General features: G+C 37.7%; 1 protein-coding gene across 1 annotated transcript; it reads right to left on the bottom strand.

Annotated features, from left to right (window-relative positions):
* Window positions 1-9539: 9539 nt before the first annotated feature.
* LOC133173588 (uncharacterized) lies at window positions 9540-10765 on the bottom strand. The gene is made up of 2 exons (XM_061308568.1): window positions 10620-10765; window positions 9540-10266 (listed from the first exon to the last, which is right to left on the bottom strand). The coding sequence occupies exons 1-2, from the start codon at window positions 10763-10765 to the stop codon at window positions 9540-9542; spliced, it is 873 nt and encodes a 290-aa protein (XP_061164552.1).
* Window positions 10766-14359: the final 3594 nt, after the last annotated feature.

The following is a 14359-nucleotide window of genomic DNA, read 5'->3' as shown; positions in this document are numbered from 1 at the left end:
AAAGTTTTGGGAATCTACTTGCAAGGGTGCGTATCCAAGGAAACAGAATATTTTTCAGATTTTTATGCATATTTTTTCGGCTAATTTCCATAGCAACGCTCTATTTAAAGAATTGAGTTTGAATTTTTTGAAATGTGAAAATTAGGGTCACACCAATGCCTTTAAAAATTGATCATCAGTTACATAGAAATATGCTTTTTAAAAAGATAGGATAAGATTAAAACACTAAGAGAGTAAATTTAAAATCCTTTCGAGGTAAATAAACCATAGCAACCGTTGCCAACCTATAAGAAATATCATATTTCGTCCTTGGTATATGTTACAAGGATCTCTTGTCTATTATTTGCTTGCATTTCAACCTATAATTGTTTTTATTCTTAAGTATATGACTTTGTAAAATTAAATGAACAAAATTATTACTTTTGAATACTTTGTTTCCATAGTAACGTATGTAATAGTTGATTTACCAAACATGTTTATCATGCATTTAAGACATCAGGCCTTCAACTTTCAGAAACAGTCATTGCCACTTGTTTGCTTTGCTGCAAACGTTAACTGGGGGACTCTGAACATGTTGAAAAATGCCATTTTTCAAACGTTAGGACATGTTGCTATGGTAACCATGACACGTAGCAACCAATTTTTGCCTGATTTGAGTTTACGGTATCAAAGACTTTTATCATAGAGAGTTTGGAGAAATTCTGAGACTATGCGTGCCACAGCTCCTATATAAAAGTTCAAGTCATTACAGAGAATGGCTCTTAATTATATACTGTACGTATAAACAATTACATTACTCGGACCGGACAGTATTTCTATAAAAGCCCTCTCCATGAAATGTAAGATTTTTTATTCCCCCATACTCTTCGTAATTTATGGCCTAGAAATGACACGTTTTGAACACACCCGCGAAACAGCGATGAATCAATAGATCGATTTATCATTATATCTTAAATCATGCAAGATGGTTTGGAAAAAAAGTTTCAAGGCTGATTTTATCTCTAATAAAGTACATTCTACTGAACTGTTTTTGTTTAGAATATTTCAAAATTTTATCTAAAAAAATGAAATACTAGAACGTTTTATGCTAAGCATTGCAAGATTAATGAATGCATCGATATTATTCTCTATCACAAATAGCTGGTAGCAACAAGAAACGTGCTTCATTTGTGTTGATCTTGAACTTACCAATTATAATCTCTAATACAATCATTGTTTATTGTAACAAGTGTACTTCTGAGATACTGCATACAAGCTCAAGGTATAATAAAATAAGTGAGTAGCATTTTAGAGATTCTAAAAGGGTCACGTGATATTGATAACTCTAAAAGCCATTCATACACAGGTCTCAGTAATTGTAATTATAAAATCATAACAAATTAGCAATCTGCCAAAACAATATGTTTAAAATCTGACATTCAGCAGGTATTTTTACCAAGGAACAGTACCAAAGTCACACAACGATTTGTCTTACATCACCTTTGACATTTAAAGGTATTTTATTTCGTTACTTTATATTAAGTTGAATCTCGGCTTGCTTGGAATTCTTCGTCGAATATTTTTATTTACAATTTTCCCTCTTTTTTGGCGATCTCAAACAAACTGTCACATAAAGAAATAATTAACTTTGACATGTGATTAGAAATTTCAATTCACCTGTTAATCGTGTTAATAATGCTCTGCACTGCTTTGATTTGGTTTTCAGAACTGCATACCGATTGGAACGATTATTAGACCAGAATACTAACCCGTCAGAAAAAAGACTTGATGGAGGGGTTAAGGCGTGTAAAACGCTTGGTTTTAAGGATCATCTTTATTTTTTGAAATAGTGTTTCTAAATTTTCATCATTCTTTACTATGTAGAGATGTCCGTAAGTGTTTTACTACAAATTTTTCTCTGATGAGAATTTTCAATTATAATATTTTTCAAATTTTAACTTTTGAGATTTAAATAACTAAATTGCTTTCCTGAAAAGATAATTTTAACCATGTTTTAAATTTTATCTTTATTCTTCTGTTAGACTACATGAAATGCCATATATGACAAATCAACTGATGTTACCTACTGAAATATCTTTCATATAGATGCACGGATAAACTTTATGAAACTAACAATGACAACAAATCAGAAAAGGTTGAATCCAGAAATATTTCATGGGAGATGGGGTAGGGTGGAGATGCATTTTCGCCTCTGATATATTTATGTCTCCGTCTTCATCGATTGGAAATATTGTAGACAGGGTTCACACACAAAGGCTCTCAACTATATGTCTATGGATAATGTGAGATATGAAAATTGTTATGATGCACTACAAGCACAATTTAACAAAACACCACAGCATGATGTCCTATCAGTAATGGGAGACAAAAATGCAAAAGTTGGAAATGACACACCCAACATGAAAATCTATGGGAAAATAAGGAGTTGGAATAATGAATGAAAAAGAAGAAAAACAGGGAAATCTGTGCTCCAAATGAACTTTTCATTGGAGGAACCATCTTTAACAAAAGAAATCCACAAATTAACATGGAACTCACCAAACAACCGTGATGAAAACCAAATTGACCATATGATCATTAATGAGAAATGGAGAGGATCACTAGATCATACAGAGGGGCAGACGTGAATAGTGACCATAGTGTCTCAAAACACCTGGAACACCATGGAAGAAAGAACAAAGCTAAATTAAAAGAAAGAGGCGCCAAATGTACGAAAAACACGGCAACTTCAAAATTTATACAGTGAGAAAGACAAGAAAGTAAATAACTAGCCAGAAATGACAAAATGTTATTTCGTTAACCAACTTGCTGACGAGGCAGAAAATGCTACCCAGAGACATCTGAACACATTATATAAAATAATCAAGTTAGTATTTTGTATAGCGAACCAAATACCACATGTTAAGGACACTAATGGTAAAATCATTGCAACTGTGATAGAATATGCAGCAATATGACTTGAACACTTCAAAGAGGTTTTATATAGACCAGAGCCAATTGCTATATTTGAGGGTATAGAACAACAGAATAACCTATATATCAACACCGATCCACCAAAAAAAGAGGAAATAGCAATAGCCATTAAATCCCTGAAATTAGGAAAAGCATCAGGCATAGATGGGATTCAAGCAAAGGTTTTAAAGACCGACTTGACATCAGCAACAAATGTCTTTCATAACCTATTTAACATCATATGGGCAAAATAAGAAATTCTAAATGAATGATCAAAAGGTTTCATTGTGAAACTACCCAAAAAGGAAGATCTCAGAGATTGTGAGAGTTGGAGAGGAATAACTCTGTTTTCCATTCCAAGTATGGTTTTCTGCAGAGTACTTCTCAAAAGAATTTACAGAGAGTTAGACAATATCCTAAGACAAGAACAGGCAGGATTTAGAAAAGGGAAAGGCTGCATTGACCAAATATTTACTATGAAAAACATCATAGGGCAATCAATTGAATGGAAACACCACTTTATATAAACTTTATAGATTTCAAGAAGGTCTTTCAGAGTATCCATAGAGACGCACTTTGGAAAATTGTAAGAGCATATGGAGTGCCAGAAAAAATCGTAACCCTCACCAAGTGCTTCTATGCACAGTTTGAATGCTCAGTTATACTCAACAACAAAGAGGCAGACTGGTTTTCAGTAAACTCAGGAGTCAGACAGGGATGCATCATCTCTTCCATCTTATTCTAGGTTGTCATCGACAGGGTAATGAAGAAACAGGTGATTGTAAACGAGGTAAAACATGGTCCACTTTCTCCACCTTAGAGGACCTCGACTATGATGATATACTCAACAAAAAAAAGTTAAGGGTTATATAAAATATAGTTAAATTCTAAAAATCTAAATTCGGTAAAAATGATCTGTATGATTAACCCTGACTACAAATATTGTTTGTTACACTTCGCTGACTTGTCAGTCCTCATGTTCAAAGCCAAACGGAAAAGTCTTAACCCTAGTCAGCACTGCAGACTGAAACTGGTAAGCATGTCTTCAAGAATTACTGTCAATACTTCATGCTGACAATAAATAGGGACAATTGAACATCATGTATACACGAATGAATTACAGGTGATGCCTCAAAGTTGACGTCTTAATGTACAGGAAGCTGGCAGGGCCATAGGGATGTTACAAACTGGAATGTCACAAGATGCAGTGGGTAGATTGATGAACAGGTCACAAAGCGTCATTGGTCGGTTGTGACAAAGATTTCAGGAAACAGAATCAGTTCAGGAAAGGCCTCGGAATGGAAGACCACGATGTACGACAGCCCGGCAGGACCGCCAACTTGTATTGCAAGCAAAGCGAAACCAATTCAACTCGGTTGTTGCCTTAAACAGGGACTTTCGCAACACACATGGCGTTAACATTTCTAATCAAACTTGCAGGAATAGGCTTCAATAAGCTAACTTGAAAGCAAGACGGCCTGCCACACGCCCAATTTTGACTGCAGACCACAGAGTAAGGAGGCTGGAGTTTACAAGAGATCATGCAAATTGGCAATTCCGTCACTTGAGATCCGTACTCTTTACAGACGAATCCAAATTCTGCAAGGATTTTAATGATGGAAGGCGACGAGTGTGGAGACAAAAGAACGAGCGTTTCAGTGACTGCTGTGTGGCTCAACATGATCGCTTCGGTGGAGGTTCTGTTATGGTTTGGAGGCATTTCTATCAGGGGTCCACAGAGTTGTACATCATCAGAAATAGAGCACTGACTATCAGATATGGAGATGAGATTCTTCACCCAATCGTGAGACCATTTGCCGGGGCCATAAGAACAGATGTCGTTTTATGGATGATAACGCCAGGCCACACAGAGCAAACGTCGAGTATCTTGAAGAAGAGACTATCGAGAGAATGGAATGGCCTTCGAAGTCACCAGACATCAATCCTATTGAACATGTCTGGGATGTTCTACAAAGGCAGATTCAGTAACGGGATCCTGCTACATCCAATACCAATGAACTTGCAGTTACTCTGTTAGAGGAATGGGATCGCATTCCCCAAAGGACCATCCGTTCACTCATTGGAAGTTTCCCGAGGCGATGCAGGGCTGTTATTCAGGCAAGGGGAGGCCACACATACTGTTGACATTTGTTGGATCAATTGTCGTTTTTTAATTTAATAATTATGCAATTACTGGATATTGATTTTCACTCTGATTAAGAGGGTGTCCATAATTGTTAGCCTTTTCTTCTGTACAAGTGAACATTTACATTGGTTTTTCATCAAACGTGTAGTTACTTCACAGAAGAAACTTCGTGATTTATATTGATTAAATATACTTTTCCGATATAGAAATTATAAATGAAGATTTTTATAACCCTTAACTTTTTTGTTGAGTATAATATTGCCCTTCTGGCATCTCGAAAAGACCACATGCAAGTAAAATCGCAACGACTCAGCCACTATGCCAGTCAAATTGGTCCGCAACCCTACACCAAGAAAACTGAAGAAATGAGATTCTTCTAAAAATAAACAAGAAGTAGATGGAAATGAAATTAAACAATTTGATAAATTTGTCTACCTAGGGGCAGTAATTAGTACTTAAGATTCAACTTAAAGAATCCTTTGAATGGAAGGATCAAGAATTCCAAAAGTCGCACAAAGATTTACACCACAAGGAAAAAGACCAAGGAGGAGACCAAAATCCACCTAGCGCAAGACAATCGAGGGTGAACTGAAAGACCTTCACCTGACTTGGGGAGAGGCAAAAACCATGGCCAAGAAGCAAGCTTAGTCTTGCGTTGACCTTATGCTCCAGCGGGACAGAAAAGGATAGGTAGGGTATATGAAGATGAAACGCTAAATGAAAGCACAAAACAAGTTACACTATGCACTAGTATAAATGGTTTTTTTCCTTAGATTTTTCTGATTTGAATCAAGTTGTTGGTAATCTTCCTAAAGGTCCCTAGAAAGACTGTAAAAATAATCCAAGCGCAGCTATGTTAAGGCTGTCCGAAGGCTTAATATGCATTAGATATATACTATTTTTTGAGCTATGTTTTGATTTTAATTTGTAATCTATGTATACATACATAGTTAAGTTGTAAAGAGAGTTGAATAAGGTATTATAAAAAAGGATTTCTGTGATGTCACATGACTTGGTTCATCACGTGACGGACACATACATTTTCTTAAATGTTTCCTTAAAATTCGCATCGGCACATGTGAAAAACAAAATTATTGTGAACGGCTTGTTACATAAATCAATTAAACGTATTCTTAGGTATATATAAAGTGCTGGGGGCAAGTCTGAATTTTATTTCTTAAGAAAATATTTCACGAGAAATTCAACTTACCCACATACAAGGGGTCATTTTCAACTCTTCATCGTAATTTATACAAAATGGGATAAATTACATACAATCCCCCAGCAAAATTCAGTTAGAGGACATATTTCTCTAGTAGATTCACACAGAATATCTTCAATTAATCCTTATTATTCACTTGTGCCAGTCTAATATATACACGATTTATAAATTCTCACTCTGTCTACAGACGCGTAAGGGGGAGCGTTTCACATTTTTTTTTTGTAATTGTTTGAATACGTACATGTTAGACAAGAAAAAGGAATAACGATATTATACTGCAAATAATCACCATCATAACAGCCTTAAAACAACAATCCAGACACATGAATTAAATATCGACGTAAAAAAAATTCTACATATGATGAGAAAGGGATGTAAAAGTTATGACACTTTCCCCGTCATGTCTGCTCAAATTTGCAGTGACTTGACGTCATATGCCATTATGACGTCATATCTAGATAGTTGAGAGAAGTTACTGTGGCTGATACACTGTGACATTCTTCGGACAGCCTTATCCTAGCCACGAGGGTTATATAACAATAAAAAGTGGCAAGTCTTTCACAGATCAGCACACTCTCAACATCATTTGATGTACGCAGTGGAGTTCACGAAGATTGCTTCTGTATCACATTATCTTCTGCATAGTGATGGACTGGATTCAGCTAGACCACAGTGACACCTCTACGCGACTTAAATTGGACCCTGACAACTCAGCTAAAAACCTTGATTTTGCAGATGATTTGGGACTGGTGTAGCATCAATTTTAGTTTATCCACCAATATACGGAGTAATTCAAAGAGCTGCGAAATTAGCAAGGTCTATATTTTTTAACAAAAAAACCAAACATACAAAAAAAACTCCAAATCAACATGAAGCAAGGCTCCCCTCTAACCTTGGAAGGCAAGTGCAAATATCTGGGTAGCATTGTCAACAGGTAAGAATGGAAGTACAGATGAAGACATAAGATCAAGAATAGGAAAAGAAAGACATTCATTTGTCTTAATATCGACTGTTTTTTATGAAACTTGTTCAAATATGCCATGCATATCAATTTTTTTTGGCAATTAATAAAAGAAAAACAATTTAAAAAGTGGCAGGAAACCAGACCGGCTGGACCAGGGATAAAACCCGTGACACGTGCAATCCGAGTGATTTCGCCCCAATTCCCCGTGGTTTCGTCCAAATGTTTTGAGTTAAATAAAAACCAAAGAATTAAACAATGGCATTTTTATTTTGCTTTTTGTTAATAAAGGACTTGGTAACAGCTGAATTTCGCGCTAATTTGATATTAAAATAAGCTAAAAATTGTGATAATTTTTACAATTATAAAAAAATATCATGATCGTTTTATAACTAGCATTGATTTTGATTCAAAGCGTTCAAGGAGACCACAAGAGAGTGAGAAAGGGGAAATTTTTTTATCAAATTTCTTCAATACTGATGGAATTTCGTTATCCGAGATATTTTTTACCTCTAAAAATACATAGCACAAGCTTGCCTGTATGATATTTCATACACAAATTATTTCTAATACTTGTGCATGAAATATATAAAGGTAGATAGGCAAGCTTGTATTCTGTGTTTTCTGATTGATTGAATGTATGTTATTTTACGTCCCGTTCGAGAATTTTTCACTCACATAGAGACGTCACTATATACCCGTGAAGGGCTTCAAAATTAGACCTTTACTCAGCACTCAGGATCATTGAGCAGTGAGGATTCTTTATCGTGCCAACGCCTACCGTGAGACGGGGCCTCGGTTTTTAAGGTCTCATCCGAAGGATCCGCAACTTTCACTTCAAAGTGCCGAGCGCTTGGCGAAGGAACAGTTGCTACCTATTTTTATCGACTTAGGTCAGTCGCGGCCGTCTTTCGAACACACGACCTTCCGATAACGGAGCGAGCGCTCAACCGACTGAGCTACCGTAACGGCCAGTGTTTTCTGAAACAAATTGGGCTTTAAAATAGATTAAAATTTAAATAAAAATGTGAACATTTGGAATTCACAAATTTTGTGACCTTCCTGTTATCTCTATGTGTATGCTTTCACTTAGAATCAATAGTCATTTTGTTACAAGATGAAAGTCGCCCGTGTGGCGCAGTGGTTAGAGCGTCTGCTCTAGAGTCGTGAAGGAGTAAGGAGTTGATCCTAACGTCGCGGGTTCGAATCCCACTGTGGGACGTGGAGACCTGTCCTTCGGATGAGACCGTATACGGTAAACCGAGATCCCGTGTCGCAGTAGGTGCTGGCACGACAAAGATCCCTCATTGCTCAATGGCCGTAAGTGCCGAGTATAGGACAAAATTTGCAGCTCTCCATCCGGCAAGTGGTTGTGTCTCCATATGAGTGAAAAATTCTCGAGAGGGACGTTAAACAACATACAAACAAACAAACAAGGATAAGAACATTTTTTTTAATTATGAAGCATTGCACCGTTCTAAGAGGCACCCCAAACCTAGCGCCAGAAAAGATTCTAATCCTGTCTTATCCTTTACATGATCAAAAACCACAGACATATATACGAGGGGCATTTGAAAAGTTCTGAGGACTGTTTGATAAAATATAAACCGTTTAACGGGAGCTAATGTGTTTGATATCATTGAAAAGTACCCAAAATTTTTGCACTTATTTTGACATCACAACGGAGGAATATCACTGTATTATGATCTGATTCATCGATACATTCTACAGGATAGAGTAAATTTAAAGGTCGGTTTTATGTCCTTTTGTTAGGTAACATAACCTTTCCCGATCTGAATTGACCATCTTGACTGATTTGACAAATCACAAATTCTTCCCATCCTCCAGCTTCCTCTAGGGAGATCTTCTTTGATAAGAACAACACCAACTTTTACAGGTCTATTGTGTTGAATTCGTTTTTCTTTTAATTTATAAGATGTTCTTTCTCTTAGACTTAGAAAATACTCACTTCTCCATGTATACCAGAATGTATCTAAAGGTCGTTAACCTTTCTTCCAAATTGCCAATAAAGTGTTCACAGAGCTTGCATGGTATACATAGTCTGGATCCATGGGATCAAAATTTTCACTATCTTGAAGTCGTATTTTTGGATTCAAAGTGTGCTGGAGCTAGGGTGATGTTTGAATTAATATCGTCTCCAATGTAGACTTAGGGTCTAGTTTTCACAACTGCCTCAGCTTCTACAAGCATAGTTCTCATCTGCTCATTTGTTAAACAGGGTTTTCCTATAGTTTTTCTTAAGCATCCTTTGACAACACCAACCAGACGTTCATAAAATCCCTTCCATGGTGCCAGTTCCACAATAAATTGCCAATGAATCTCTTCATTTGCGATATAATTTTGGACATCTTTATCAGAAGTGACTTTTCCCCAACTTTTTTCCAACACCAGGCTTGCAAGTTTGAATTGAGCACCATATCATCGGAGATAATTAGTTTTGGCTTGCCCCAACGTGCAATAAATCTCCTTAGTCCTAGTAAAAACTGTTCAGTGGACGTTTCCTGCATGAGTTCAAGATGTATAGCCCTTACTATCAAACAGGTAAGTACACAGAACCATTTCTTTTTACTCCCAGTTCCTGTTTTAATGAAGACTGGTCCGATGTAATCCACTCCTGTGTATGTAAATGGTGCCGATTCACTCACACGTTGCATTGGTAGTGGAGGCATATGTGGCATCTTGTAAGGACCACCCTCAAACCGCTTACAAACTGTGCATTTCTGTAGTATTCTTTTTACTTCGAATCTTCCCTGTGGAATCCAGTTTTCTTGACTAACCAATGACAATGTTTGGGAAACTCCGACATGAAATGATTTTTTATTGATGTAATCAATAATTAGCCCCATTACATGGTTCTTTCCTGGAAGACGTGTGGGAGTTCTTGCTCCTTCTGACAGCTGAGCATCTTCGAGTCTTCCAATGTATCTGATAATGCCTTCCTGATCTAATACCAGTCCTAGTTGACTAAATAATTTCTTTGAGCACGATTTTTGATATCACTAATCACTATAATTTTGAGTTTGAATATTCTTTACCACAAGAATTTTGGCATTCTGTAGTTCTGAGGAAGTAAGATGATCGAAGGCATCTGAATTTTTTTTCACTCCTTTGATAAACCTTAGAATCCATGCTAAAACTCGAATAAGACGTAAAATTATGAAAATCTTTGGTAGTCAATAATGCTTGGATATCCAGATGTGTCAGAATTTGAATTGTTTTTACTTCTGTTAGGACACTCTCCCCAGCCATCAGTTTATCTTCATAAAGTATCTTTGGAGTCTTGCATTCTGGTTCCATGGCATTTTGAACTTCCTTACAGGTTTGTTAACTGTTCCATGAAGGCCAGCCATCTCTCTTTTAATTCACCATTCTGGACCATTCCATCATTGTTCCATTTCTTGGAGAGTTGTAACTGTTGTTCCTCTGTTTGCAATATCAGCTGGATTATCTTTTGTAGATTCATATTGAAAATTGATATCTTTGTTGTTTCTGATTTCTTTTACTCTGTTTTCCACAAAAGTTGTTAGAGGTTTCTTCATTCTAATCCAATGCAATACACACTGGGAATCGGTCCAAAGGATCTTTTTGTGATGGTTAACTTAAGTTGCTGTTCAACAAAGTGTATGCATCGGACTTCAATGACAACAGCTAACAGTTCCAATCTATGTAGTGTTATTTTCTTGAGTGGCACTAATCGAGTTGTTGAAAACAGCAGGTTGACTATAGTTCTTTCATTGTTGCTCTGGTGTAAATGCTTTAGTTGATTCATCACAAAAGCACATTACAGTGTTTGTTTGTTGTCTAACGTCCCTCTCGAGAATTTTTCACTCATATGGAGACGCCACCTCTTGTCGATGGAGGGCTGCAAATTTATACTTATACTCGGCACTCAGGGCCATTTAGTATTGAGGGACCTTTTTCGTGCCAACACCTACTGCGACACGGGACCTTGGTTTATACGGTCTCATCCGAAGGACCGGTCTCCACATTCCGCAGTGGATTCGAACCCGCGACGTAAGGATCAGCTCCTTACTCCACGACTCTAGAGCAGACGCTCTAACCACTGAGCCACGCGGGCGGCACACACATTAAATTGTATGTCAGTGTTCCAGAAAGTCCAATAAAACGAGGAATATCGCAACTGGGAATATAATCCTGATCTGAGGATATATTTTCCCAGTGTTGAAGGTCTTCTTTTGTCAATATTATTCTTTATCCCACTCTTTTGGTTCCATAATGTTTGTAGAAACAATTTTTCCCTAAAAGTAACTGGGGTGAAAAATCCAAGTGGGTCAAAAACAGAAGCAACTCTTTCAAGAACTTTTCTTTTGGTGATAGGTGGAATTTGAGTTTCATCTCTTGGACTGTTTATGAATATGGAGTCCTCAGAAAGTTTCCAAGATAAACCAAGAATTTTTATGGTTTCTCTGTTGGCTTGATCAGCTGGAGAAATACACTTATTAAATTCTTTGGAGTTAGATGCCCAGTCTCGTAAATTCATTGACAAAAGACTGAAGATTTATTTAGCATCTGTATATAATTTCCCAGGAAACTTGTTGATTGTTCCAGTCCAAATTTCCTTGTTCAATCCCTTGTACAATTCTAAAATAAGAAACCCCTTCGTAGTCATAAATGGTATAACATTAAGTCATATTCGGTTTAGGCACACTCACATCATGGAAAGTCAGGTAATCATATTTAGTTACATTCGATATAATTAAGTGCGTTTACTTCACGGATCGAAATTAACGCCTGACACGCTCAGCTGTCGGTCGTTTCCTCTGGTGTGGTTTTATCTGCATAGGAGGTGAATGGGTTCGTCAAATGCTTGATGGATGGCATTTTAATGGCCTTTTCTTCGTCACTTCCGATTTTCAGTTGGGACGGGTAACCTAACTTGGCGTTAATATGGCAGAGAAACGGATAGTAAGTTTCAGTTTCGTCATCCCAGTGTAGAGAGGATGGTCCAAGGAAAATAAGATTTTGAAGCGTCTCGCGTTCTAGAATTTTCTGATTTTTGTATGTTGGGATTGTTACAAAATAAGGCCCGAGATTGAAAGTTCTGTCTATTCCAATAACACTACCATTTTGTTTCCATGCAGTTTGTCATCAAGCCTTCCATCTGCTCGTCAGAATACACGATTACGCTTGGTGGTTTTGTTGGCGTTACAAAGATTTCCCTCACGTTGCGCATAGCACCTCATCAGTAATGTTGTGGATTTTATATTGACCGCTGTCTGTCTTTTCAGTGTCTTTATATACTTTATCCCGAATTTGTTTGGCATTGGGAGCGTTGCAGTCTCTTGGAGAGTGGTTGGATCTGTTCGAACATAGGGCACAGATGTTCTGATGCTGTTGCCGTGGGGAATCTTCTTGAATTCATACAAGCTCTGATATTCGACGATTGCAATGTTTTCTTTTCCTGGTGATGAGGTGGTAATTTGGTAAAGATGGTAACTCTCCTTTTGTATTCCTCAGAATAGGATCTATGACACATCACAATAATGTCTTCATTAGGATGGGGCTCCAGTGGAACGTAATGGCTTTGGTTTTGGACCTTTTTCTCTACGTACAGACGGTTTTCCTTAACGACCACTGTCTTCAGAGTACCGTCCTTAGCTATAAAAGTAGAATTCATCGTTGTGCCGGCACGCCCCTACACTCCACAATCGTCCGGAAATTCGTGTTTGGTGGATATGGTCCCCTGTACGAGTACAAGCACGCTTTCTTTAGGGTCAAGTGGTATGTTGTTTACAACTCCCTTTGGTGTCGATTTGGTAACAATTTTGTTTAACACTGGTGTGTCCGGTTGATCCTCTTCATCCTGATTACATTCCATTTCATCAATACAGCCCTCATCATCCTCGAATACTGAAAAGCGATTTGACACATTCAATGGAGAATTAAAGCTGGAGTTTGGGGATGTCAGTGGCGATAATGGTTTTGGTCTCTCTCTTTTTTCCTTTTTATTTTGAAGTTTGGAGATAGAAATGTGCTTTTGACTCGTGGTTTTTTTTTCACTTTAAGCGGGGATGGCACAATCGAAGAGGAGGGTGGTGATATGGATCCTATGGAAAGTGGAGGTGATGGAGGACTCCTGCTTTGCTTTTGCGTCTTTTGGTGTTGTTTCTTCTGAATTGGCGTGTTTTTGGTTCGTGGCTATTTTTTCCACTGTAGGTGGTGATGTACAAACGGAGAGGGGGTTGGTGATTTGGATCCTTTGGAAATTTGAGGTGATGGAGGATTCCTTACTTTGCTTTGCATATTTGGATGTTGTTTCTGCATGTTTCGACATCTTCTCTTGAAACTTGAAGTTAATTTCCTGATGAGGACTGACGTTTTTACTTGACTCGTGTACAACTGGCACTAAATGGTTAGGAGTCCACAGCTTTTTGGGTCTGGGTTCAAATGAGCTGAACCACATTATTTTGATCAGGTCACTGCTCAATGGATGCTTAAGCCGAATTGACATATTTAGCTTTTTGAATGCTAGGTCATCGGCACCGTTTACTGCAGGATAATTTATACACATCCATTGGTAGGTTGACCACATTACTCAACGCTAATAGGTTCACACGGAGGAGTATTGTCTCGGACGTGCACAATGCTTTAACGCTAAGTACGTATATCCTAGTTATGACACTCCTAATTTAAGAGAGCTTGTAAGTCTGTCCTAAGAACTCTAGCTCTTAGGGCCATCCAAGTCTTGTCCTAAGACATCTTAATTTATTTAGAACTATTCTTATGCGCGGATCTAGAGGGGGGTCGGGGGGTCCGGACATCCCCCCTAGAATTTGCAGAGGTATTTAATGTATATACTAAAGCAACTAAAAGTGACCTTGGACACCCCCCCCTCCCCCCCTTCATCAAAAAAAAAAAAGAAAAAAAAAAAGCGGACCCCTGTTAAGTTGGTAGGAAAAGTCATACATTTGAAGCTTAAGAAGTGAAGCGGCTACAACCCCCAACCCTACCCACACACACGCGCGCGCGCGAAATAGGTTTTTTTAACATTAGGGAAATTAAAGGAGTGTACGGGGTTTTGGGGGCTTGCCAATAA

Source organism: Saccostrea echinata, unplaced genomic scaffold, assembly GCF_033153115.1.
Source record: "Saccostrea echinata isolate AGI-Se365-2 ecotype Australia unplaced genomic scaffold, CSIRO_AGI_Sech_v1 ptg000056l, whole genome shotgun sequence".
Classification (NCBI taxonomy): Eukaryota; Metazoa; Mollusca; class Bivalvia; order Ostreida; family Ostreidae; genus Saccostrea; species Saccostrea echinata.
The sequence above is the reverse complement of the archived record's forward strand: the minus strand, read 5'-3'. Positions and strand labels throughout refer to the sequence as shown.

Coding starts and splice junctions, on each gene's coding strand:
- LOC133173588 (XM_061308568.1), bottom strand. CDS start 10,765: ATGAATCTACAAAAGATAATCCAGCTGATATTGCAAACAGAGGAACAA. Junction 10,267..10,619: donor ATGGAACAGTTAACAAACCT/GTAAGGAAGTTC, acceptor GAAATTATTTAG/TCAACTAGGACTGGTATTAG.